This window comes from Natrix helvetica, assembly GCF_964273705.1.
Source record: "Natrix helvetica genome assembly, chromosome: 2".
Taxonomy (NCBI): domain Eukaryota; kingdom Metazoa; phylum Chordata; class Lepidosauria; order Squamata; family Natricidae; genus Natrix; species Natrix helvetica.
In genome coordinates, this window is record NC_138552.1 from 268401429 (window position 1) to 268428730 (window position 27302).

Consider the following 27302-nt stretch of genomic DNA (forward strand, 5'->3'; position numbering starts at 1 on the left):
AGAACAGATGTCCAACACAACCTACATAGTGGAATTTGCTCACGCAGCACACAATTTACCATGGTGTCGATCTTACACCTTCCATTAGAGCTGCGAATGTTCTTTTTCTTCCTCTCCTTCTGAGCTATTGCTCATGGAAAAACTATGCCCTAACCTAAGCTGAGCCGTACTAAGGTTAGTCAATATCTATGCCCTAATAAAGATGGTTAATCCTGAAGGCACTACCAAACACCACTACCACCTCTTCCTTCTCCTCCACCTCATCATCACCCTTGCACTGCTTTGTGCTTTGTACAAATTGCATACCAACAAATGAGATGATGCAAGCTTCTGTAGCAGCAATTAAAAAAAGACAGCATACAAGCTAAAGGGGGTGAATGACAAGCAAAGCAGTTGGAAAATACATAAGATCCACTAGATCAGGGGTGTCAAACTGGATTTCTTCGAGGGCCAGATCAGCATTGTATTTCTCTTCCGCAGGCCAGGTGCTGGGAAGGGAAGGAGATGGGACGGACGCATCCTGTACCACCCTGCCAGCCAAAATGGGGCCTGGGGGGGCCTGGCTGATCTCCTGCAGCACTTTGCCAGCCAAAACAGAGTACAGGAGCCCACATTCCCCCCTCCCTGTCCCATTTTGGCTGCCAGAGGAACCATGGGTCATTGCTATATTCAGGCCAGTCCCACGGATTTAAGCATCCCGTGGGTCAGATCTGGCCCACAGGCCTTAGGTTTGACACCCCCCCCTGCACTAGAGCCACTATGACAAGCAGTAAGAACTATTTTAGAAAAAATATCTTCAAGTCCTCCAAACATTCTTCATCTTCTAATCCACAAAACATGGTTTGATGCCTAGATTAACAAAACGTTTTTCTCATGTTGGAATGTATTATTTTTAGATGTATTTGAGTAATAAATGAAGCAATAAGAAAGCACACGTGAAAGACAAATATAAATGAGTAAAAAAGAAAATGGAACAAAGCCATCCATTTCCCTCCTCCCTTCCACTCCCAAGTTAGATCTATTACTGTTTGGAAATTGATGTAGTACTTATGGAATTGATGTGGTTTTTATTTCACCTAAAAGCATATTTTAACACTCCAAGCTGAACATTCATTTTAAAAAATTGTTTTAAACAATTTATTCCTCCAGTCCAGTTTGTAGAGTGTTGCCCATTTGTGTATACTCATATACAGCTGGACCCCTGCATTCTGTCAGAAGGGGCGGGGGGGGGGGGATGAAAAAGCAGCTCCAAATTAATAGGGAACAGAATGTATGATATCTGGATCTTTTCTAAAAACTCGTAAGTGCTCTTCCGTCTTTTTTGAGAGCATGAGTGAATGGGGAAGTAAAGCTCTTGGTGAAAAACTTTAACTCACTATGAAGCAAAAATTAAAAAAAATATATAAAATGAGAGTAATTTCCACATTATCGGTAATTTGGAAAAAGAGCTGAAAAGTACAACAACCCTGTTATATAATGTTCTTATTTAAATGGAAGGTGCAGCCTAATCTAAAATAATATGCCTCATTCAAATTACAAATAGTCCTTACAATCACAATTTGGACTGGATTTCGGTTTCTAAGCGATGGGGTCACTAAGGGAATAATCACATGGTTTTTGCAACCATGCTTGTTAAGTGAATAATGTGATTGTTAAGAGAATCACATAGTTGCTAAGCAAATTTGGCTTTCCTAATTTGCTTGTTAGAAGCTAATTGGGGAGGTCTCACATCGTGAAGTTACAATGATACAATACAATACAATAGTAGAGTTGGAAGGGACCTTGGAGGTCTTCTAGTCCAACCCCCTGGCTAGGCAGGAAACCGTATACCGTTTCATGATGCCAGTTATGATGCCAAGATGCTGCAACCAACACAAATGCAAGCTAGCTGGCAAGTCCCCAAATTGTGACTGCAAGGATGGTGTGACAGCTGTAACTTTGAGGACGGTTTGTAAGTTACTTTTTCCAAGTCTGTCATAACTTTAAACTGTCTTTAAATGAATGGATGCAACTCGAGAACTACTTGCACCACATTTTAATATAGCGTTATCATAGAGACAGAAGAACAGTCTGCCTAAATTGGGAGCAGTTTCATTACATGCAAAAGCTGTAAGGTTTGGCATTTCCTACACTGTACCATATAAAACCACCAGTTGGAGTGACATGCCAGATTTACAACATGATGCCTTCTTTAGAGATGATGAGTCAAGATTCTGTGAAGTGTTAATACTACTTTATAATGCCTTGGTAAAGCCTTGGAATACTGCATTCAGGTTTGGTCACCATGATGTAGAAAAGATGTGGAGACTCTAGAAAGAGTGCAGAGAAGAGCAACAAAGATGATTAGGGGACTGGAGACTAAAACATATGAAGAACGGTTGCAGGAACTGGGCATGTTTAGCTTAAGAGAAAGAAGGACTAGGGGAGACATGATAGCAGTGTTCCAATATCTCAGAGGTTGCCACAAAGAAGAGGGAGTCAAACTATTCTCCAAGGCACCTGAGGGTAGAACAAGAAGCAATGGGTGGAAACTAATCAAGGAGAGAAGCAACTTAGAACCGAGGATAAACTTCCTGACAGTTAGAACAATTAATCAGTGGAACAGCTTGCCTCCAGAAGTTGTGAATGCCCCAACACTGGAAGTCTTTAAGAAGATGTTGGATAGCCATTTGCCTGAAACGGTATAGGGTTTCCTGCCTAAGCAGGCGATTGGACTAGAAGACCTCCAAGGTCCCTTCCAACTCTGTTATTCTATTCTATTCTATTCTATTCTATTCTATTCTATTCTATTCTATTTTTCTTAGCTTTCCAGAGATTGACATAAATACATTTGGCATGCAATCTGGGAGCTTCCAAACTCTCCTTGACACTTAAAGGTGATAGACGTGTACCCAAAGACCAAAGAGTTTGGGGTCTACTGTGCAGTCCACGGTGCTCTCTGAGGCTGCAGACACTTCATTACTTAATTAGTTAAGCTCAATTGCTGATGATTACATCAAAATGTAACAACCTGGAAGTGATCCACCACTACATCCTAATAAGATGCCTTTATTTATTTATTTATTTATAATTTATTTATTTATTTATTTATTTATTTATTTATTTATTTATTCATTCATTCATTCATTCATTCATTCATTCATTCATTCATTCATTCATTCATTCATTCATTCAATTCCAGTCTAGCCTGGAGCCCTGGGATTTTTTGTGTGATTTCTGACCCATATACCAAGTAGGACTGATATATTTCGTTTCAAAATCTAGTAAAGACAATTGGTTACTTCTATCACTTAATTTGGTTCATTACATTTTTAATCCACCTATTCATGAATGTTATCTGGACTGGGTTTCTAAATTAGAAAAGTAGGAACACAATTTAAAATCCAGACAAAACAGAAAGTAAGCAATAGCCTGCTACACTATTTTCTGCACATATATTTAAAGCTTAGAGAAGCCCTTAAAACATCACACGCTTTTAATTAAAAATAGCAAATGCATTTGCAAGTTATTGAGAACTCTTCAGAAAGGATGGAGGATTGGCTAAGTTATCTTTAGGAGTAGAACAAAGAAACTACATTAATTAGTGTGACACAAAGGACTTTTCCTTTTGTAGGAAAGCTTCCCAAATCAAATATTGTCCAACAAAGCAAGAAAGACAGTTACTGATCATTCTGTAATAGTATCTGTAGACTTCACATGGTCTTTTCTTGAGTTCAAAGCCTTGCTCTGAAAAGCACCATATTTTTTGGACTATAAGATGCACCAGCGTATAAGACACACCAAGATTTTGAAGAGGAAAACAAGAAAAAAATATAGTTTTTGTCCTCCCCAGCCCCCAGGAGCACTCTGAAGGCCTTCCAAAACCTCTGCACATCCAATTTTTATGAAAAACAGGCCCGTTTTTGGAGAAAATGGGATGCGTGGGGCAGGGTTTCGGGAGGCCAAAATGGCTGCATTCGGTTTATAAGACGCACCAACATTTTTACCCTCTTTTATGGGGGGAAAGATGCGACTTATACTCCAAAAAGTATGGTATATTGTTTAAAGCATGCTCTTCCCAGGGACACAAGAGAGATGTGGAGGGGTGACGAACAAGGGGTGGGGGGAAATAAGGAAAGAGATAAAGAGAGCCAAAGACCCAATATCTAGAGAAGAATAACTGGAAGAATGACTTTCCAACAACTTAATATTAGTGTAGATTTTCTCAAGATTTTCATTATAACATCATTTGGCAAGAAACTCCGATTAGTTTTTTCTACTTCCATTATATCATCACAATCTCCCGGTAAAACACTTAGTTTTAATGATAGTGATGACTAAGGATGTGTAAAATCCATCCATCTGGAAGTGGCCCTTGCCAGAGAACACCAGAACATTCTGTTTTCCTTTGGGACATGCAGATTTGGGGGGGAAAGGTATTTGGGGGGATTTCAGAAGTAAATATTTCAAATAAGAAATGATTTGAAGGGTCCTGGAAATAATGTTCTCGATAAAAGAAGGTTTATTTGGACCTAGAACCTCTCTGTATTATCTCATACCCTTTTTGCTTAGGACAATTTACTTCAAGAAACCATTGAATCCCCCAATCCAGAAGAGGTTCAAAGGGAAACATTTTGGAAATTGCAAGAATAATCCATATCCAAATCAGCTAATTTTAAACATACTTAGCAGTATCCCAGAAATACCCAATAAGTCTCACAACTAAACAGAGATTTGAATCTGGTCATTCTGATCCAAAGCATTGCATTATCTACTCCCCACCTCATGTTCACACTCATCAATCTTTTGACTGGTGTGAAGACATTAGACTTCTACAAAGATCGACTCAATAGTAATTAGAACATCACAATAATTGTAAACTCATCTTCTCCCTATTCTGGGTTCTTTTTCTACAACTTGACCTTGACCCTGACCTTAATAGACAAACACAGAAAGGAATTTAAGTCTGATACATCATTAGCTGTGCATGATGTTGCTTTGGGCCTCAAGGCCAGCTGCAATGTTCTATTATTGTGCCCAACATCCTGACACCTACCCCACAAGCTCACAAGGTTGTCTATAATGATCTAGCACTAAAGAATATGCATTACACATTATTGATTGGACAAACAAAGCTCATCAGAACTGGGGTCATAGGTTCGGGACAAAAGCTACGTGGAACATTTTTTTTCCATGGGTGCAGGGCAAGAAATTCAAATCAACACAAAGGTCAATGATGGCTGTAATTGTGCTGCTGCGGTTGCATATATTGAGGTCAATCTCATCTGCCTCAAGAGTACACCCAGCTACTCTGAAAGCATTATCAGATGTTGTATAAAGATCTGCCTCAACCTCTCTCCCAAGAAAGCAAAACTCTTAAAACCAGCCACATTTCAAAAAAATGCAATCATTATCTCTTTTACTGAGAGATAGTGATTGCAGAAAACTCAGGTGGAGTCTTAAATTCAGGCATGAAGCGCATAGCTAATTTTCTCTTCAACCCCCATCCCAGTACGTAGTGTCCATCAGTAGCCAATCATCTGCTGCAAAAGTGTTTTGACTTCGCCGGGGCAGCATGGTGGGAAGATGCCATCCTCAGGGCACTGTGGTCTTTGAACATCGGGCACGAACCTATAATATGATTTGTAACATCAGAGCCAGTTTTGTCTACTGGGTAAGTTGCTGGTCTAGAAACCAGGAGTGTGTGAATTCTAATCCCACCTTAGACATGAAAAGATATGAGCCTGGGCCGTTAAGGAGAGCGAGTGCGGCGCCCTAGAGCGGCAATTGTATGTGATGTCAGCTTCCTCTTTGTTGCTTCCTCTGGAAAGCCAGCCATAACGTTCACCCTCCAGTGGACCAATGGGGAAGCACCTGAGGGATTTGGGGCAAAGTAGACAAGGATCGTACACAGGGCAGGAAAGAGAAGCACATGGGAGAGGACAGGGACGATGGGTATGGGAGTAGGGGGAAGAAAGTCCCCACTCAATGGCTCCCTGTCAAACAAATGCTTTGGGGCAAAGTGCTAGGATCGTAGAGAGGGCCAGAAAGAAGAGCGCATGGGAGGGTGACTTTGGGTCACTCACTTTCTCTCAGCTCAATCCATCTCACAGGGTTATTGTTGTGGGAAAAAATAGGACAGGAGGTGTATTTGTCACCTTGAGTTTTATATAAAATCAGGCAGGATAAAAGGATAAATATAATGGCAATGAACTATGCCCTTCATCTACGCAGCGAAGTTGGCAGACAAGGAGTATAGTGGGTATAGAATGTGGTAAGTACACCAGATGGTTGAAGAAGGAAAAAGGGGCATTGGAAGAATATTTGAAGGACAGTGAAGAAGATGAACTAAAGCTACAAAAGCATGAAGGCTTACTGAATGCTGGAGAGACCAAAGTGGCCTACAAGAAAAACCAAATCTTCTATATATATAAAAAATGATGGTGTGTGTGTGTGTGTGTGTGTGTGTATGCTCCAGCATAACTCTGGAACACTTCAAGCAATTTCAACCAAACTTGGTACACAGATGATTTACTCTCTGAAAAAAATACCCCTAACACTCCTCAGGGTGTGTGTTCTGTTAAGATACAGCCTGTTGTACGTTAAAATGGCTTCTATTGTACAGCACAGTTGGAGTTACCATGGTAATGGTTTCACAGTACACAAGGGGGCTCCCTCTGGTAAGGGAAAAGCCAACATTAGAAATTATGTTTGGTCTGGACATTTTCAACAATGCTTTCATTATTCTTGAGGACAAATGTATGACCATGATTAATAAAGCATTACTGCAACTTGGCCTGCCTGCACCACTACGAGACTGACACGACGTACTTCACGCAGATTACATATGAGAAAAGAACTACAACGTCGAACTGCTTAGTGCATATATCACAGACAAGAAGCCACTTCTAAATCAAGATCAGAAAAAAAGCATACCAAATGATCATGGATCAGCTAGCAAAACAACAAGGTGGTATCATTTTTCTTTATGCTTCTGGCGGCACAGGGAAAACATTTTTAACTAATTTAATTGTTGCCGAAATTAGGGCTCAGGGAGAAGTTGATCTTGCCATCACCTTTCAGGAATTGCCGTGACCTTAATGGAAGGAGGTAGGACCCTGTGTAATTGGAATAAATAAATATCCGAGCAATGCCAGGTTATCAACTAATGAAGAATAAAAGAAGAGATGTGGCAAGGCAAAATATTACATGGACGGTTCTCTCTCTCTCTCTCTCTCTCTCTCTCTCTCTCTCTCCCTCTCCCTCCCTTTCTCTCTCTCCCCCACTCTCTCTTTTACACACACACACACACACACACCTAGTCTGCAAAGCAGATAACAATAAGACCTGGCAATGTCTAAGAGCAAGAAAGTTGAAGAAAAAGACAGAGGAGCTAATTCTGGCTGCAGAAGACCAAATGCGTACAAAGCCAGAAATGAGACTACAGTAACAGACAGCAAATGCTGCCTCTGCAAAGAAGATGAAGTCACAGTTAGCTGCTGCCAAGGAAATTGCACAAACCGATTATGAACAATGGCATGACAAAGTAGCCATAATGGTGCACTGGAATATCTGCAAGAAAAACCACTTGCCTACAAGCAAGAACTGGTGGGACTATAGAATATTAGAAAAAAGTATTTTAAAAAACCAGGACAATAAAGTGCTCTGGGACTTTAGAATTCAAATAGACAAATACCTGACACATAACGCCCTAGACCAGTGTTGGCAAACTTTTTCAGCACTCAGTGCTGAAATGGGAGCACGTGTGCACATGCACGGGTGCCAGAAACCAGAAGAGCAGTCACCTGGTACGCATGTGAGCGTTGGGAATATGATCTTCCGGTGTCCGGCGCACACATGCACACCGGCCATCTGGTCTTTGTGTACACATGCACATCAGACCAGGTGGGTAGTGTACATGCGTGCACCAGAAACCAGAAGATCATCTTCCCGACACGCACTGGGCGGCTGCTGTTCCGGTTTCCGGTGTTCCTGCGCATGTGAAGGCCAGCTAGCTGACACGGAGGAACCCAGAAGAGCAACAGGCAACGGCTCATCTGCCAGGAGAGATGGCTGTGCGTGCCACTTCCGGCACATGTGCCGTAGGTTCCCCATCATGGCCCTAAACTTAACAATTGTGGATAAGAAAGACAAAACAAAACAAAACAAAATGTATAGTGGAGATAGCAGTACTTGGAGATAGCAGAATAGAAGAGAAAAAATTGGAGAAAATCACAAACAATAAAGACCTGCAAAGAGAAGAACCACTGTGGCAAAAGGAAGCAAAAAAAGCCCTAATAGTGATAGGCACCCTTGAGTGCAATTCCAAACCTTCTGCGCCTACCATTTGAATACCGTCAACTGCAGAAGGCATTTTACTTGGAACAGCTTACATCCTGCAACGATACTTTTAACCTTATTCAACCGCAGCATCTGCCTATTCCAGGTTCTTGGGAAGGATTTAAAAGGTGGACAAAAATGCCAAATTAAAATGTGACCACCTGGCTGTCCGTGAAATCAATCATAATTCAACGTAAAACGTAAAGCCAGCCACATTTCTGCCAACTAGTAGGACTGTAACAGGAACAGCAGAGGTGCCCTCTGCTTTTATAAAGACACACTACTATTAACTAGGCCACACATTAGAACAGTTTTACAGCATGAAACGAAACATCTGAAGCATGGCAAGATGTTCATTCACTTTTGGCAAGTTTATTACACTATTTCTTTTTCTATCACCATTGCTGTATCTAATACCATTCCAGTGTTCTTGCTCCACTAATTGCTGAACTTTCATCACTATCCTGAGCAAATTATTTTTTATAGTGATTAGGCCAGCAAGATTCTCATTCTTAGGACACCACAAATAGTTGCTAACCTCAGCAAGAAGGCAGCAGGCAGAAGACAAGGACTGTTTGCCATAAAAGAAGAGAGACCATAGCAAGTTTTTGAGTCAATTCAAGTTGGTTGGGACAAGAGAATGAGCAATACAGACATTTGGAACAGGAGAAGCTCACAGAAATAGGGAAACTGAATGGATTTTAAAGTGTTGGGATTCCTAAAACAGCCTTCTCCAAAATGCTGCCATTCTGAAGTACTAAGGGCTAATATTTGCAGAGGAAAACACACACCAGGGAAGTCTGTTCCTAATCCTTTGGCGCAGCGCAAATAAGTCTGAGCACAGAGGCAGAGGTGGGGGGTGGGGAGAGACAGACAATCTGGACGTGCGGCACAGTTGCCTGACTCACAGGATGCTCATGAGAGGCTTGCGTGGAGGCACTGGCAGCTGGAGGAGGCAGAAGCATGGGGGAGACAGGAGGCAGGCGATCCTGATGTCCCGTGTATGTGCCTGCCCAGCACAGCCAAACTGACAGATGGTGGGACGGAGTGGTTGGTGCGCTGGGATTGCCTGTCTCCCCTACTGTGCCTTTGCCTGGGTCTACCGTGCACGTTTCGCCCAGAGGAAGACAAAGCTTTGTCTGCTTGCAAATGGAGCCAATCGCTCCAAAGATAAAACTTTGAATCTCTGTCATTTCTCTGTCCAGGCAAAATGTGTTTGGGTGCTTATGAGACACTTGGGAACGGAGCAATTTGCGCGGCAGCAATAAAAATTGTGCAGCAGAGATGACGGAGGCAGAGGCACCGGGGGGGGGGGGGGGCGATCCCAATGTGCTTAGCTCCATTTCAAAGTGTCCCATTTGCAAGCAGACAAAGCTTTGAGTCTCTGTCATTTTTCCATCCAGTTGAAAAGTGTGTCTGCCCTGGGAAACCCTGTAAGCCGTTGCAGCCGTGGGTAAGCAGATGGTTGGAGGGAGCGGGAAGGCAGCCACAAAATAAGACATCCCCCCCAAAATAAGACCTAATGAGTCTTTTGGTCTAAAACAGAATATAAGACCCGGTCTTATTTTCAGGGAAACATGGTTATTAACACATTTTTGGCGCCCCCTCTCCCGGTATGTATGGCAAGACTCTGAGAGTTGTTTATCTTAATTTACTCACAGATAATTATTGACCCTTCTACTTCTCATCTTTTCAATGTGTTCATAATTAAGAAGATGTTTTCAATCCTCACTGGCACAGTCCTAGATAAAATATGGATCTGGTCCCTTCTTGTCTTTCAATCAGGGAGAGAATTACAGAGAATTCAGCATGTTCATTTCCATTTTCCTAGCACTGGGTTTCCTCTCTGTCTTTCAAAGCTGAAAGACAGGCAATTGCATCATGGTTAAATTCTCTCACAAATGGGAGGTGCTAGAGAAAAGAGTATAACTAGAAAATGCCAAATAGACAACTGCTTCTCAGTTTAAAAGAACCTGAGATGACACAGCGACCCTAGTAGGATATACGAAACGTTCTCAGGAAAGTTATCAACTTCCAGTCTATTATTTGAGTGTACTGTCCTGACTCCAGATCAAGCACTCCATATTCTAAAGTTCTGTCCTCACTTTAGGACAAAATAGCTTTACTTTCATGGTATCTCTCTGTGTTCTTGTTGTTGTTAGTTGCGAAGTCGTGTTAAACCCACCGCGACCCCATGGACGTTCCTCCAGGCCTTTCTGTTCTCTACCATCCTCCGAAGTCCATTTAAGCTAACACCTATTGCTTCAGTGACTCCATCCAGCCACCTCATTCTCTATTCTCCCCTTCTTCTTTTGCCCTCAATCTTTCCAGCATTAGGCCCTTCTCCAGTGAGTCCTTCCTTCTCATTAGTTGGCCAAAGTATTTGAGCATTTGACTATACTTGGTGTTCTAATGTTCTTATCAATGGTATCATTATTATTATTTAATTCCTTCAACTACTGAAACTTGGAAAAGACATTAAGTAATACAGTTCCAATTCTTCATACCATTGGCTATATTATCCATAGGTTTCCATAAAGTGGGTCCAGCTATTCAGCCTCTGAACTAGGAGTTCCCATATAGAAGTATGCCTAATTCCTAATATTTTCAAACAGATTGCTTCTGTGCACTTACAATACAATACAATAGAACAGTTGGAAGGGACCTTGGAGGTCTTCTAGTCCAACCCCCTGCCTAGGCAGGAAACTCTATACTGTTTCAGACAAATGGCTATCCAACATCTTCTTAAAGACTTCCAGTGTTGGGGCATTCACAACTTCTGGAGGCAATCTGTTCCACTGATTAATTGTTTTAACTGTCAGGAAGTTTCTCCTCAGTTCTAAGTTGCTTCTTTCCTTGATTAGTTTCCACCCATTGCTTCTCGTTCTACCCTCAGGTGTCTTGGAGAATAGTTTGACTCCCTCTTCTTTGTGGCAACCCCTGAGATATTGGAACACTGCTATCACTTGTTCCCATTTAAAGCAGATTTGGCCCATGATGTCTTGCAAGAGCAAACTTCAAGTCCCCCAACTCTGTATGTAAATTTTAACTTTTAAACCGTTTATTATTTAGCTCACAAAATAGACTCTGTCAGCAAAACTACTGACAGTAACCCTGAGCAATTACAATACTTGATTGCTATTCCAGAGCCACTAAATATTCAGTGAAGAGACTGTCAAAGGAGACAGTTTTTATTAAGGACTCTGAATAAAACACTCTGCATCTATATCAATTATATTACCCACCACTACTTCATACAAATAAAAGACTTCATTCTCTCCAATGCAAATTATCCCCCCCCCCCCCCAAAGAATAAAAGCAGCTAGGCACTCAAATAGTGTGCCATTACTGAAAAAGCCAAAATTCTACATAAGGTCAATCTTATTTCTCATTGAACGCAGGTTTTGCTTGTTTTTGTTCAGAAACAATATAAAATATATAACGATAAATATGCTACAAGGTATTAATATGGCAGCCCTGTAAAAGCCAACTGCCCTGAGTGTAAGCCCATTCTAGACTAGAATAACTTTAGGAACCAGGTAGAAACTTCCATGAAAAAAAAAATCATCAAAAAATCTTTGTAAATAAAAACAACCACAGAGGGAAATTCTCAAGCTTGTTTCCTGCCTAATAGACTAAATAGGTAAAGGGATTGTTTTTCCTAATGCTTTCAATCATACAATATTGTGTTTCATTACCAAAGAATGAAATACAGACCATGCACAGATGTACATGTTTTAATATGAGACTTAACTATACAGAGGCTGAGTTTTAAGCAAACAAATATTACTATAAAGCGATAGATAAGATAGAACATCCATAAAATCTAAAAATATTCTCAACTGGCATTTGAAATTCAACAGAGTTGACCCTACTTTGATGAGCAAATTCTGAACAGGGACTCCATCACAAGGGCCTGCCTGTATGTCTGTCTTCAATTGTCTCCTTCTTTATACAAGATGGGAGCATCTGGTGTAAATTTCTCTCAAATAGATCTTGGTCCTGGGGGGGGGGGGGGGCACCTCTATGAAGGTGGTCCTTTAATGACTTGTGGACTTCAATTCCCAGAATTCCTGAGCCAGCCATGCCGCCTCAGGAATTCTGGCAGTTGAAGTCCACAAAACATTAAAGGGCCATCATTCCCCACCTCTGCTCTAGACTAAGTGCTGGTTTGAAAAGATAACAATTCTGAAGAATTGTAGCAGGGGCACCTGTAAAGTGTTGCTATGGCTTATTCCTTTAATTTAGAAAAATGGAAATTTGGAGTTGAATAGAGCTTTAAAAAAGCTGCTCTACATTTTTAAAAAGATGTTAAGCTTCAGCAGGAAAACAGAAATCTGCTGACATTAATGTTTCAGTTAATCAGTTGCCAGCATTTCAAATACTCTCCCTTTATGTACCTATCCCTTTTTAATAAATCCCAAATTGATTCTTTCTCTCCAATCGGGCAATCTGAATTATAATCCTAATTATATTGTCAGGACAGATGAATGCTCCCAGAAAGGTTAAAGGAGGAATTGTTATTTAACATCTTGGTGCTGTTCTGGTGACCTCTCTCTTTAGTTTCCACTTGAGACAGACCATTTATCAGGGGTAAAAAAAAGGAAGCCATTTTGTCAGGAAAGGTCAGTGACACAGGACTGCCATATTTCAAGTGCCTGGAGTGAAAGAATTAATCCACTTCTTAGTTAGAACACATAAGCCCTTTTAATTAAATAGAATTAATACAATACAATACAACAGCAGAGTTGGAAGGGACCTTGGAGGTCTTCTAGTCCAACCCCCTGCCTAGACAGGAAGCCCTATACCGTTTCAGACAAATGACTATCCAACATCTTCTCAAAGACTTCCAGTGTTGGGGAATTCACAACTTCAGGAGGCAAGCTGTTCCACTGATTAATGGTTCTAACTGTCAGGAAATTTCTCTTTAGTTCTAAGTTGCTTCTCTCCTTGATTAGTTTCCACCCATTGCTTCTTGTTCTACCCTCAGGTGCCTTGGAGAATAGTTTGACTCCCTCTTCTTTGTGGCAACCCCTGAGATATTGGAACACTGCTATCATATCTCCCCTAGTCCTTCTTTCTCTTAAGCTAGACATACCCAGTTCCTGCAACCGTTCTTCATATGTTTTAGTCTCCAGTCCCCTAATCATCTTTGTTGCTCTTCTCTGCACTCTTTCTAGAGTCTCCACATCTTTTCTACATCGTGATATTCCAAGTGTGGCCTTACCAAGGCATTATAAAGTGGTATTAATACTTCACGTGATCTTGATTCTATCCCTCTGTTTATGCAGCCTAGAACTGTGTTGGCTTTTTTTGGCAGCTGCTGCACACTGCTGGCTCATATTTGAATCGTTGTCCACTAGGACTCCAAAATCCCTCTCACAGTTACTACTATTGAGCAAGGTACACCTATACTGTACCTGTGCATTTCGTTTTTGTTGCCTAAATGTAGAACCTTACTCTTTTCACCATTGAATGTCATTTTATTAGATAGTGCCCAATGTTCAAGTTTGTCAAGATCCTTCTGTATCTTAAGCCTATCTTCTGAAGTGTTGGCTATTCCTGTCAGCTTGGTGTCATCTGCGAATTTGATGAGTTCCCCATTTATTCCCTCATTCAAATAATTGATGAAGAGTACTGGGCCTAAAACAACCTTGGGGTACTCCACTGCATACCTTCCTCCATGTAGATGCAGTTACATTGAGGACTACACATTGAGTGCGGTTGGTCAGCCAGTTATGAATCCATCTGGTGGTGATGCTGTCTAATTACATTACCTAATTATATTAATTAAATTAAGTTAAATGCGCCAACCCTTTGAAATCCAGAACTAGCTCAATCATTATCAAAATCCTATTATCATTATTTCACTAGGTTATGTCTCATTATCTTTTCATAAGGTAAACGTTATTGCGTGGAAAGTCTGTCTCGAAAACAGTTATTACTGTACTTCAGAAGAGCCTTTGCAACTGGTCTCTCCACAACTAGTCAAAGGCAATTTTCATATTAGTTTCAGCCGATATGAGCTCTAGCCCTTTACAGTCTTAGTGACAGTTATTCATATCCTCCTCACCATAAGCCTGCATCACCACAACAAACTTTCATGCCGAGAAACGGCATTTTCTCCAACTGCAAGTTGGAGGAGTACGCAGCAGCCATCTGCCTGGAAATCAGAAAATATTGTATAGTTCTAGCACCAAAAAGCTCACATCTCAAGACCCACCAACCTGAATTGCTTCATATTTAGCATCTACAGAAAAGCTTTTGCAACAAATATCTCCACAATTAGTCAGTTCTCATACCAGCATCTGCTGAGATGCATCAGCTTCAGCCATAACATTTTATTGCTAACACATAATCACAACACATTTCACTATTCAGAAAAATGATTTCACTATTCAGAAAAATGCAACTGGTGCAGAATGCAGCAGCCTGTTTGCTGGTGAGTAAGAGCTGCTTCAGTGATTGATAGGGTTGTATTTTTTTAAATTCAAAACGTAAAATAAAATTCTGTGTGTTGGTTTTAACCTGTGTAGCCTTTTACATGGCTTGGCTCCCATTTACCAATGAGGCTGTTACCTTCAAACTGAATCTGTTTGTCCTGTGCATTCGGGATGGGAGAGGAAGTTTGGAATGTATTTCCTTTCACAACAGAACTTGGCTATGAAGTGAGACCAGAAACAGGCCTTGTCAGTTATGGAATAGTCTTCCCCCAAGAGGTCAGATCAGCCCCACAGAGTTACCTCTTAGGAAGGCAGTGAAGACTGTTTTATGACAGGGAATGAAAAATGAATTTTTTAGTCTTTTTATTTCTGAATCGAAATGACATTTCATTCTTCATTTTCTTTTAAAATCTGAATTTATGGAAGCATATTATAGTTTTATGGGGCTTAACAGTTCTTTTTTATGGTGGTTAACTGCTTTGTTTGATTTGTCTACTTTTATGATTGTGAACCATCTTTTATCCCACTATTTGAATATGGTGAGATATAAATTATGGAACAACAAAAAGAACAAACCTATTTGCATAGAATTAAGAAAGTCTCATATTTTCAATAGTTCGTTGAAAGTCCTGCAAACTAGGAAGAAGAGAAAGAACTTCTTTAGAAAGCAGAGAACTCATGCAAAAGTTACAGAAATGGTATTCCTGTTCCCTGTTTTTTCAAGCACTCATTTCCTTGCTACCCCTCATGTATGACAATAACATAATACAAAAAGTAGTGTCTTGCTCACAATTAGCTACAAATACCCAAGCAAATAACCATGTAGATCTAAAACAGCTGGCAAATTAAATATAAAAATGTATGTTCTTACAGAAACTTATTGCTTACTATTACTAGCCTTAAGTGCAAAAATGCAGAAAACAAATTTTAGCACAAGATAGCAAATCATAGCCCCTCCTCCAATACCGATGGAATTCTTCATTTGCCAGATAAAACCTTAAGATGTCCCCAAATCTCCACCTTGAAAATCAACATCTCGAAATCCATGGCTGCTATTGGCTGAATAAAGGATTCTTAGGCTCATCTAGTCCACCTTGTCACCATCAGGTCATTTTGTACGTGAAGATGAAATCAGGGTAATTTAAATTTGTGAGTCAAAGAAGCCTAGAAGTTAGTTATGGCCCAACTGTGGCAGAAAGCAATAATGCACATATGTTTTATTGGATAGCTGACAGACTCTTCCATCTCCAACATAAAGCACCCATCTCTATTTTAAAAGCAATAAAAAAGAACATAAAGCACCCATCTCTTGACAGAGGATGCCTTTGCTATTAAATTGGTAAGAGACAATATCAGTCACTGAGTAAAAATTAGTTGCTCACACAGGAAAATTGGGGAAAATGTACCATTTTTTCCTGACACTTTGGCAGTGGACATAGCTGTGCTGATAAATCCCGTTTCAAGGATTCTCTCTTTTCTATAATTGAGGATCTAGGAGCACTAAGACATCACTGCATAATACTCAGGGTGAACTTTGGTTATTGAAAATGGAGAGCCATTTTCGCATCTTTAGAATCTCATTTCTTCCATGTGGAGATGAAATGATATAACGCAGCTGGTCACCTGTGGTCAGTTGAACACTGAAGACTCAAATACACTATGGCAGGGGTGTCAAACCTGCAGCTCATGGGCTGGATGTGTCACATATTGGCCACGCTTATCCCCGTTTTAGCAAAAGTGAAAAAAGTTGAGAAACACCACGTGACGAAAACATGACATCACGAGTTTGACACCCCTGCACTATGGCATCCTAGGGGACCAGAGGTGGTATTCAGCTACTTCTGACAGGTTCTGGAAAACCGGTAGCAGAAAATTTGAATAGTTTGGAGAACCGGAAAATAGGCTGGCCCTTCCCCTGCTATCTCCCAGCTGATCTTCTTTTCTTGTCCTGAACAGAATGGAGCTGGAAATCAGCTTAGTGGGGTGGGGAGGGAATGGGGATTTTGCAGTAACCTTCCCCCTGCCACACCCACAAAGCCACACCACGTCCACAAAGCCACAGAACCGGTAGTAAAAAATTTTTGAATCCCACCATTGTAGGGGATGGTACGACCTTGTTGATAATAAATGTTGTAAGATAGAAACTAGCATAACTTACCATTTTGTCCAGAAAGATCACCAAATCCTGAGGTAAATAAGCAAAAAAAAAAAAGTCAGGCACTGACATCAAGTTCTTGAGAAAAACCCTCTTATTTTGTCTTCCACTACTTGGTCCATCCTGGACCAGCCCAGGCAGATTCAGACTGAGAGCAGAAGGCATACAACATCATGCATGTTCTTAACGCTATTTGCACTCCATCGGAATTGAATTTTAGCAGATCATAAAAGTGCACTTTGGGCATGCAGCCAATTCAATCTACCTAGGGTAGACACTGTATCTTATTCATTCAAAACCTGAAACACCATCAGTATATGAAATGAAATTTTCCTATGTCTCCCACTGGTCACCTTCTGAATCATACTCCTCTGTGTTTTGACAGAAGTGTGGATGCTTTCCAAGTTGAAGTTTAGCTTTTCTAACTTGGGCTATTTCCTATGTCTAGATGGGTTCAGGTGGGGGCACTCTTTCAGTAGAAACCTGCATCTTTTACTAACTCTTACACGCACACCCTGCCCCGCCAGTGCAATTGTCCCCTGTCCTGTCCTTCTCTGCGTGGAGAAAATGACTCTTCCTAATGATGGACTTCCCTCAGAGATGGCATGAAACTTCCTCCTGGGCTGCAGAATGCCAGATACTGTATAAAAGCAAATAGGCCTTTTAGATTCCTTAATACTGGTTTAACAGAAAGCAGATAGGTAATTACACACATAAGCATCGCATCGGCTGCCTTGCCTATCAAATGACTTAATTGTTCTTGCAACCAAAAGTATAATATAAGAATCTATTAGAATGCTGCCCATAAACATTGTGTTCCAAAACCATAATTACAATCCTACAAATTCTCACACAAATCACCACACTTATTTTAAATGTTCAGGAAGTCAATGTTTTAGAGCTGTATGAACTAACAATTCTCAAGTGTGGATTTTTTAGTGGAATTGAAAAAGTGACTTAAGGAAATCACTCTCATTTAGCTTTAAACAGCTTTGGTAATATGGAGGAGAAAAAGCTGGCTAAGTTACAATTCCTGTAGTATAAATTACTAAGAATCCATGTGATGTGATATATTTACCTAGGAAAAATCAGTAACTGTTTTTATTTTATAATCCTCAATTCCTAAAACATAAATGGGCTATGATATATACCAGGGGTGTCAAATTTGATTTCATTGAGGGCCACGTCAGGGTTGTTTGACCTCGGGGAGCCAGGGTAGGCGTGGCCAGGGTGGGTGTAGCCAGGGTGGGTGTAGCCAGCTTGATGTCACTTGTGTCGGGGGCACCTGTGGTGATCAAGTGCTAAAGCAGGACTTCCCTCAGACTGTCCCTCATTCTCAAAATCTCCTGCCCTCCATTCTTCCTTCCATCCTTCTTCTTTTTCCTTTCATTCCTTGCTCTCTTCCAATCTTTTCTTCTTTTTCTTTGCCTTTCCTCTTTCCCTTTCTCCTTTCCTATCCTTTTGTTTTGTTTTTAGTTTCTTTTGCTAGTCCTGTGCCAGTGAAAATGGAGTTCGGGGTGGGGCATGTGCGCCATCCTAAAAGGAGCTCAGAGTTCCATTTTCACTGACAGAGGGTTGCAGGAGGCCGTCCAGACTGAAAGCGGGGCCCAGGAGGGTCGCACGTGGCTCTCCCAAGCTCTGTTTTGACTGGCAGAGGCATCGCAGGATGTCCTTTGCTATTTCCCAGATCCGGCCTGCGGGCCTTGAGTTTGACACCCCTGATATATACATAAACTAGAAATGTATTCTGAAAATTCTGTCGACTTTTATCATTCCCATATGTGCCATGTCCTGCTAGAATTTGTACTGGATTACCAAAGCCTCAGTTTATCTGATTTTGTCCCTAGAACTCATTGAAAATGCACCAGAGTTTTTACCACAATAATAAACACAGTACTGCTGCAATTAAATAACTATAACAATAGCAGCACCAATCATATTAGCATCTTCTTGCTGATCCAACGTAGCCTTACAAGAAGAATGAAATGGTCTGGTTGCTACATTAAACCACTTTAGGCTGAGTCGGATTAGCATATGAATGCTATTCTTTCCTCTCTATTGTGTACAGGTAGTCCTCAACCCACAACCATCCATTGAGCAACCGTTCAAAGTTATGACAAAGCTGAATGAATGGTGATTACATTTGGACCCCGAAGTTCTGCTGTCCTGGCATCCCCATGCTTTATGATTACATTGCTTAGTGATGGAACATCAGGTCCCCCAATTGCTATCATCTTGCATGTAAAAAACTAAGCTATGAGTTATATACAAGTTATACACTTAAAGAGTGTCACATCAATCATATTCCCATGGCTTTGTTCACTGTTGAACACTCAATTGCCTGAATGTAGTTCTTGCTTACTGATGGCAACTGGGACTAGCAACTCCACTGTTAAGCAACATGGTTGTTAGGGGTGACATTATGTGACCGTGTTGACTCATAATGGGCAGTTCCAGCAGTCCCAGTTGCTATCAATAGGTAAATCTCATGTGATCTCAGCTTCCTGAAGTCCCATGATCACCTTTTGTAACCTCGTACCAGCTTCCCCTTTAATTTTGCAGTGAAGATGATAAATGACATTATGTGACTGTGAAGATGTTGATATGCTACAATGCAAAGACCATTAAGCTCCTCTCATTCAATGCCATTTTAACTTCAGATTCGTGAGGATCACCTGTATTGATGTTGACCTTCTTTGGTTTAAATACTTCTTTGAACTGTTTTACATATTGATATATCATAAATGCTGTTGAGTGTATCTCAGTCACTACAAGTGAAGGATATGTTATTGAAGATAATGACCTACCTTACAAATTTCTTCCTGAGAATATGCTTCTTTATCTGCAACAAAAACAGGCATTATTAAAGCCACTGTATGCCCATAAATTAATTTTAAAATCCAAAACTTGCCACGGGCTTCTTCCTGTGTGTAATGCCTCTCCACAAACTTTCGAATTAACATCCTAGATGGGCTTGTTTTCATAGATTGTATAAGGAAGAGAAGTTGCTTTCATACAGGACCATAGAAAGAATACTCTATGTGGTAGAATAGAAGATGGTTGAATCAAGATTGGAGAAAACCAATTTCAAATATTCACTATACTATAGCAATAGCACTTTGATTTCTATACGGCTTCACAGTGTTTTACAGCCCTCTCTAAGTGCTTTACAGAGTCAGCACATTGCCCCCAACAATCTGGGTCCTCATTTTACCCACCTTGGAAGGATGGAAGGCTGAGTCAACCTTGAGCCTGGTGAGAATTGAACTGCCAAACTGTACCCAACAGAAGTAGCTTGTAGTACTGCATTCTAACCACTGCACCACCATGGCGCATGTTTTTCCATAGAGTGGAAAAACAAAAGTTTTGTCCTATTCAGGATATGAACGACACCCAAGAAGCATTTCGATTTCTTAGTTGTGTTAGCAGAAGGCAATGAGCCATCCACCAGTCAGCAAGCCTAGACTTTTCTTGGAACACATCACTCCTGAAATTGCTATTACTTTGTATCTTCCTCTTTCTCCCGTCCATCCAAAAGTCTACATGCATGAGCAGTCATGTCCCATGACAACTTAGAGGAAAAAAAAGAAAATTACAAACTCCGGCAAAATAGAAATGCCAATCTTACTACTGAAGTTAGAAGTTTCAGCCAGCAGGACAGTTTCTAACAAAATGTAGAATAAAATCAAACTGAACTATCCAATAACAGAGCAAACATAATGGCCATTTAAATTCCATCTTATTTCTGGGATATTGAACAGAACTCTGGTTTGGAATCTTGCACCCTGAAACTCTTGAGACCACAATATTATGCTAGAATCTAATTCATTTTGGGACCATGGGTCTTGCATAATGATGACACAATAGCTCCCCTTAGGATATGACATGCAATAAGAAGATGCTTGTGTTCAGAAGAAACTCTGAACATAATCATTTAAGGAAGGAAGGGGATGGGGGAGCGAAATGAAGAAGCAAGCTGTCCTTGTATTTCTAACAAGCTCCAGAGGATTTATGTCTGCCCTCTGCATCCCTAGTAGCCACCAGAATCCATAAGTAGTCCCTACACTCACCCGCTCAGGGCAATGTAATGTCTTATTCCACTCAGGACCCAGTTGTGTCAACCTTCCATTTTAATCTTCAACAATATCCTTTCCATGTCATCACTCTGGCAGTGTGGGAAATGAAATGACAACAATCAGAGTGGAACACTCTTGTTTCTTGCCACTGCTGCTGAGTCTGTCCATGACCAGAAGTCAGGGGCACTGTGCCTAGAAAATTCTGGAGCAATTTTACATCCAAAAGCAAGGAGGACTCTTACGATTTGTGAAATGTGAAATATAAATACAAATCTGATCCTAGATTTTTCCGCAAACAATATAAAAAGAAAAATCAACTACATCTCAATTGTTTGACTGCTACTGGAACGTGTTTACTGACACACAGTTGTGTGCCCACACAGAGGAAATAATACTTGACATTTCGATAATGAGAGGATTACAAATCTAAATACGATGAGAAAACATCATGTTTATTTATAAGTTCTTCTTAGCGGTGTCAGCCAACGAAGTGGCACGCGCATACATAAAATGCAGGTAAATCAGTAAAATGTTTTAAAAATCATGTTCAAATGCAGTGTTGATTTGGGTGTTTTGCTGTTTGAAATCTCAAAAATGGCAGAATGGAGCAATAAGCTTTTATAGTTAGCATTATGCCAAACATTAGAGTGGTGCAGTGGCCTAGAGGTGGGGCTCTTGCCTCACATTCAGGAGGCTGTGAGTTCGAACCTAGGTAGAAGCAGATATTTATCTCTCTCTGGGTACGATGAGAATATATCTACTGAATATAACTCCACATTGGAGACAGGAAGGGCATCCAGCCAATAAACGCTCAGCTGCATTCAATTGTCCAGACTCTACCCTGCAAGGGATTATGGGGTCATTAAAAGGAGATGATTAGGCCAAACGTTCAGACAGCTGCTTCGTTCTACTTCATGGCCTAACATTTACAAAAGTTATCAGTGGGGCTATGCTCTATATCAGGGGTGTCAAACTCAATGTCATTGAGGGCCGCATCAGTTGTGTTTGATCTCGGGGTGAGCAGGGTAGGTGTGGCCATCTTGACGTCACTCGTGTCGGGAGTGCCTGTGGTAACCTGAGTGCTCTCCCAGTGAAAATGGGCTCCCGAGCTGTTTTCGGCTGTGTCAGCCTCCTGCAACCCTCTGCAAGTGAAGACAGAACTTGCAGCCCTGCCAAGCTCCATTTTCATTGGCAGAGGTACCATGGACCAGTCCTTCATTGTTTCTAGGGTGGCCCTGCGGGCCAGATCTAAGCACCTTACAGGCCAGATCTGGCCATGGGCCTTGAGTTTGACATCCCTGCTCTACATAGTGCTGCCTTTGTAGGCTATTCAAAGCTTCAGTTAGTTTAAAATGTGGTGACCCAAGTAAAGATAGGCCCAGTTTGCCACTATGACAACTCTACTATGGTTGTATTAACTATCAGCTGGCCATTGAGTGCAATTCAAGAAGCCTTGTTTGACTTAGGCCCTTGACAGTCAAGGCTATTATTTTGGGAAAAGAGTCCAGTCTAATGCAGATAACTTACAACTGTAGTGATCATTCAAAGTTATAATGGCACTGAAAAAAGTGACATATGACTGTTTTTCTCACTTATGACAGTTGTAGCATCCCAGTGGCCACATGATCAAAATTCAGATGCTTGGCAATACACTCATAGTTATGACAGCTGCAGTGTCCTGAGGTCATGGGATCACCTTTTGGGACCTTCTGAAAAAGTCAGTAGAGATTCACTTGACTGTGTTACTAATTTAACATCTGCAGTGACTGACTTAGCAACTATGACAGGAAAATAGGGTAAAACATAATAACTGTCTCACTTAGCAACAGAATTTTTCGGCTCAATTGTGTTCATAAGCAGATGACTATCAGTAAGCACTACTCTACATGTATGCCTGTGCATTGAAGAATGGCAGCAAATGTTACTGGAATACACACACACACACACACAAAGTTCAAATTCCAGCATCTCTATATCTACTGTTTATTAATTTTCCTTAAATAACTCAAGGTGGTTAAGGCAGATTGGGCCGAGACAGAATTTCTCACCCAGTGAGTCTCCAAGCGTGAGGGTAGAGAATTTTCTTCCTTTCCTTTATCAAATTTATATAGCTGCCCATCTTACAACAAGTGACTTTGGGTTGCATATAACAAGGCTTTTATAGCTAGTTTCCCAGTCTTAGTCCAACACATCAACCACTACACCATACTGGCTTTACGGTGGTAGAGTTGGGAAATGCCTATCTTGGCTTGTGACCTTTGAGAGTTGCTATCAGTTACAGACACGTTTACTGCATGAAGCCAATTAATATGTAAGCTTTAAAAATGCAAACAGTATTGCAGGTGAAGGTGCAAGGATTAGTTAGGGAATATTTAAACTCTTTGCTCATCTTTTGGATCCTGAGAAAACAGTTGATTTCAGGGTCTTTAGAGCAGACTTAAATAGATCAAGGGGTCAATGTTACTGTAACACACTTTCATTCATTTAAAATTATCACCGTGATTTCTTTGCTTTGCAAGGTGTCTCTTGTATTGCTAAAACCCATGAGGAAGTTGTGAGTGAAGAACTAACAAGTGACTTAAATAGCAATGTCATATTTAAAAAGTGGACGATTTCAGTGAATCTGTTTTAAACACACACACACAGACAGACACAGAGGAAATATACCTGGTGGACCCACAGAATCTCCATAGCCTTTCATTTGCAAGGCAATGACACGGAAGCCAGCATCAGCAAGGGCAGGAATCTAACATGGGAAAAAAAGACAAAAGTAACCTTGTTGGGTGCACAGGTAATGTGGGCCCATTTTCCTACAACCCAAAGCTTCCATGTAAACATTGCAGCTGCCATATATTATGTATGAGAAAGGGATATTCCTTTTTCCTTCAAGTAAGTTGAACTTATTTCAAAATATGGCATTCATGCAAATTGGGAATAAATATGTTTAAAAATTATGTCACCTGGAACCTCCAAGAAAGCCAGGACTCTGGAAATCCGTGGCAGAGGCATATCACTGGACCACTCCCCATCTCCACAAAGTGCAACTCGGTGTCTGGCTAAAGACATGAAGGAAGGGAGAAAGGCTTGAGTCGGAATTATCAAAGGCAGAAGAAACTGCATCTCTAAACTTCAGAGCAAATTGTTAAAAAGTAGGTCAAGCATAATAACAAAAACAGGAAACAGCTATATGCAAAGCAAAGGCTTGGAGAGGGTACCTACCTCCACCCCTACTTAAAATTGCCATATGGGAAATGAGAAATAGATGATCAAAACCCACCTTCCTGTAAAGAAACTGGTACTGTCAGTGGCAGAAGTCAAGGAATGAATCCAAGCAAATAGGAGTTATTGCTAGCTTTTACAACAGCAGCAAAATGGCATTATTTTCTCTCTCTTATAGTACATTACAGCCCCGGCTAAATGGCACTGTTTACACGTAGAGATGGGTTGAAAAAGCATTTGCTGAACTGCAATGAAGAACATGAGAGAGACTGAAAATAAGACCAGATTTGCTTTCAGCTGGAAGCCGTCTGGACAGATGCAAACAAGGTGATTGAAGCCACGTATTGCTAGTTATTTGGGATAAATCTGAGCCTGCTGTATTTCACTATATGAAATGTCTAAGGCACAATACATGATTCAGAACAGAACAGAATAATAAGATTTGGAAGGGACCTTGGAGGTCTTCTAATCCAACCCCCTGCTCAGGCAGGAAACCCTATATTATTTCAGACAAATGGTTGTCCAACCTCTTCTTGAAAATGATTTTTCATTTGTATATGCTCAAATCACAATAAACAGGATTGCTTTCCCTGTTGTGACCTGTCAGCGGAGCTGGCAGCAGATTCGGGCAGTGAGGAGGTTGGGGAGGAACATGGGCCAGTCCTGAAGTCTGGGGAAGGCTCTGATGAGGGCTCGGTGTAAGAGGCAGAGAGGGGGCCAGGGCCGTATGCAGTGGTGGGTTTCAATTTATTTTACTACTGGTTCGCTCGTGCGTGCTCATGCGATGGGTCTCCCTGACGGGGGTAGCGGGTGTTTTCGGCCCCCACTTGTCATTCTGGGGGCCTGGAACTGTTGAGCGGTAACCCTGGCTCTTGTCAAGAACAGCTTGGCCCCCTCGGGGGGGTCAGGCAGCCAGGAGGACGGGAGAAGGAGGGAAGCACATCGGTGAAAAAAGAGGCGAGAACGAACCCAGAGGCTGGGCCGCAGCAGCGGAGAAACGGTGAGGAGGTCTGCGCGGCTGCCAGGGCGGTGGAGTGGCGATTCGGCGGGAGAACGGCTTGGAGCAGCGCCTGGACGTTCGGGGGGCGATACCTGGCCCTATGGCCCGACCGGCGGTGGCGACTGATCTCCAATTTACATCTTGGACTTGTATTTTGACACCCTGCTACAAATGAAACCCTGCCATAGCCATGGCTTAAAACTAACATCATAATCTATTCGAGGTCTGACCTTCTACGACTGCGAGGGTCCCCTCTCTCGAAGGCATGCCCCCCTGCCCTGGCCAGGGCCCACCTCGATGAAGGGTTCATTAACCCAGAGAGGTGGAGGAAGCGGGGGATTAGGGGTTTTTTTAGTGAAATGTTTTTTGAAGGTTTTAAGGGGCTCCACGGTGGGGGGGAGGGTTACACAGCACAGGGGTGTGGATATAGCCAGGCGAACAGGTGGGGTCAGGAGGGAAGGGAGCGGAGTGGGGGAGGTGGGGGAAAACAGCATTCCTATAAGGGGCTCCGTAATAACGACGGTAGTAGGGAGGGGCAGGCGCGAGGACATCAGAAGAACGTGTAGTCGGTTGGGAGACCGTGGCTGCTGGACACGCCCGGTCACATGCACCAACCCCCGCAGTCTAGGTGGACAGGATCGGCAGAGCCTGGGCCTTAGGCTGATGCTGTGTAACACGAGGTCCGTGGTTAACAAGGCCCCCCTCATCAGTGACTTGATCACAGAGGGGGAGCCGGACCTCGCAGGAATAACGGACACCTGGTTGGGCCCGGATGGGGGGTTGCCCCTCGGGGAAATGTGCCCTCCAGGTTACCGTGTATTCCACCAGCCACGGGCCCAGGGTAGGGGCGGTGGGGTAGCGATAATCATTCGGGAGGATCTGGCACCAAGAGAATTCACTGTGTTGCAGATATCTGGGTGTGAGTCTCTGGGCGTGAGATGGGGCCCAGGGAGACAGTTGGGCCTGTTGATAGTATACTTGGCTCCCCGCTATACATCAACGGCCCTGCCCGGACTCCTCAAGCGGATCGCTGAGATGGCGGTTGAGACCCCCAAGCTATTAGTGATGGGGGACTTCAACCCGCCGTCGATGGGAGAAGCATCCGAGGTAGCTCGGGAATTCATGGCTTCCATGATAGCCATGGATCTGACTCAAGTAATTCAGGACCCCACACACGAGAGAGGCCACACACTGGACCTTGTGTTTGTCTCCGACCAGTGGACGAGTGATCTGGGAATAGGGGATTTAGCCATCACGCCCCTGTCATGGTCAGATCACTCACTTCTCCGGCTGGACTTCCCTGGTGCTACCCCCCGCCGCGGGGAGGCGGAACCAGATTGTCCTAGATGGTTCCGCCCCAGGCGTCTGATGGAACCAGATAGGTTCCAGGCGGAGCTTGGGCCACCTCCTGCAGACCTGTCCCGCTCCCGGGCAGAGAACCTGGTAGCTGCATGGAATAGTGCGGCTGCCGGAGCCTTAGACCGGGTTGCGCCTTTGCGGCCTCTTCGGTGGCAACGATCGACCCAGGCTCCCTGGTTTAACGGGGAGCTAAGGGCGATGAAACGCCACAGAAGACGCCTAGAGAGCAAGTGGAGATCCTCCCGCTCCGAATCTGACCGAACACAGGTAAGAGCCTACTTAAGGACCTACCTTGTGGCAATAAGAGTGGCCAAACACCGATATTGTGCCACCCTTATTGCGTCCGCAGAGAACCGCCCTGCCGCCCTGTTTCGGGTGACCCGCTCCCTTCTGTCACAGGGGCAGCGGGATCCCCCTTTGCAGGGCAGGGCAGAGGAATTCGGGGAATACCTGCAGGATAAAATCGATCAGATCCGGAGGGAATGGACCCCCTTCAGTGCTCCAGGGGGGGCGTCCGAGGCGAGTCTTGAGAGACCACGCTGGGAGGAGTTTGACCCTGTGGTCACCGAAGATTTGGACAGGTTGCGCGGGCGACTGCGAGCCACCACATGTTTATTGGACCCGTGTCCCTCCTGGCTTGTACTGGCATCCTGGGAGGGCTCACGAGGCTGGCTACTGGGACTGGTGAACGCTTCGTTGAGTGAGGGCCTTCTACCAGCCACCTTGAAAGA

The 27302-nt window shown here is 42.5% G+C and overlaps 1 protein-coding gene across 1 annotated transcript in view; it reads right to left on the reverse strand.

The window, feature by feature from the left end:
- The window catches only part of EPHX2 (epoxide hydrolase 2), an 84591-nt gene that overhangs the window by 35953 nt on the left and 21336 nt on the right, over window positions 1–27302 (reverse strand). The window contains exons 7-10 of the mRNA XM_081944311.1: window positions 23954–24049; window positions 23661–23739; window positions 19725–19759; window positions 16921–16947 (exon numbers count right to left, since the gene is read on the reverse strand). Coding sequence (XP_081800437.1) covers window positions 16921–16947; window positions 19725–19759; window positions 23661–23739; window positions 23954–24049 — 237 coding nt within the window. The remainder of the gene's footprint in view (window positions 1–16920; window positions 16948–19724; window positions 19760–23660; window positions 23740–23953; window positions 24050–27302) is intronic.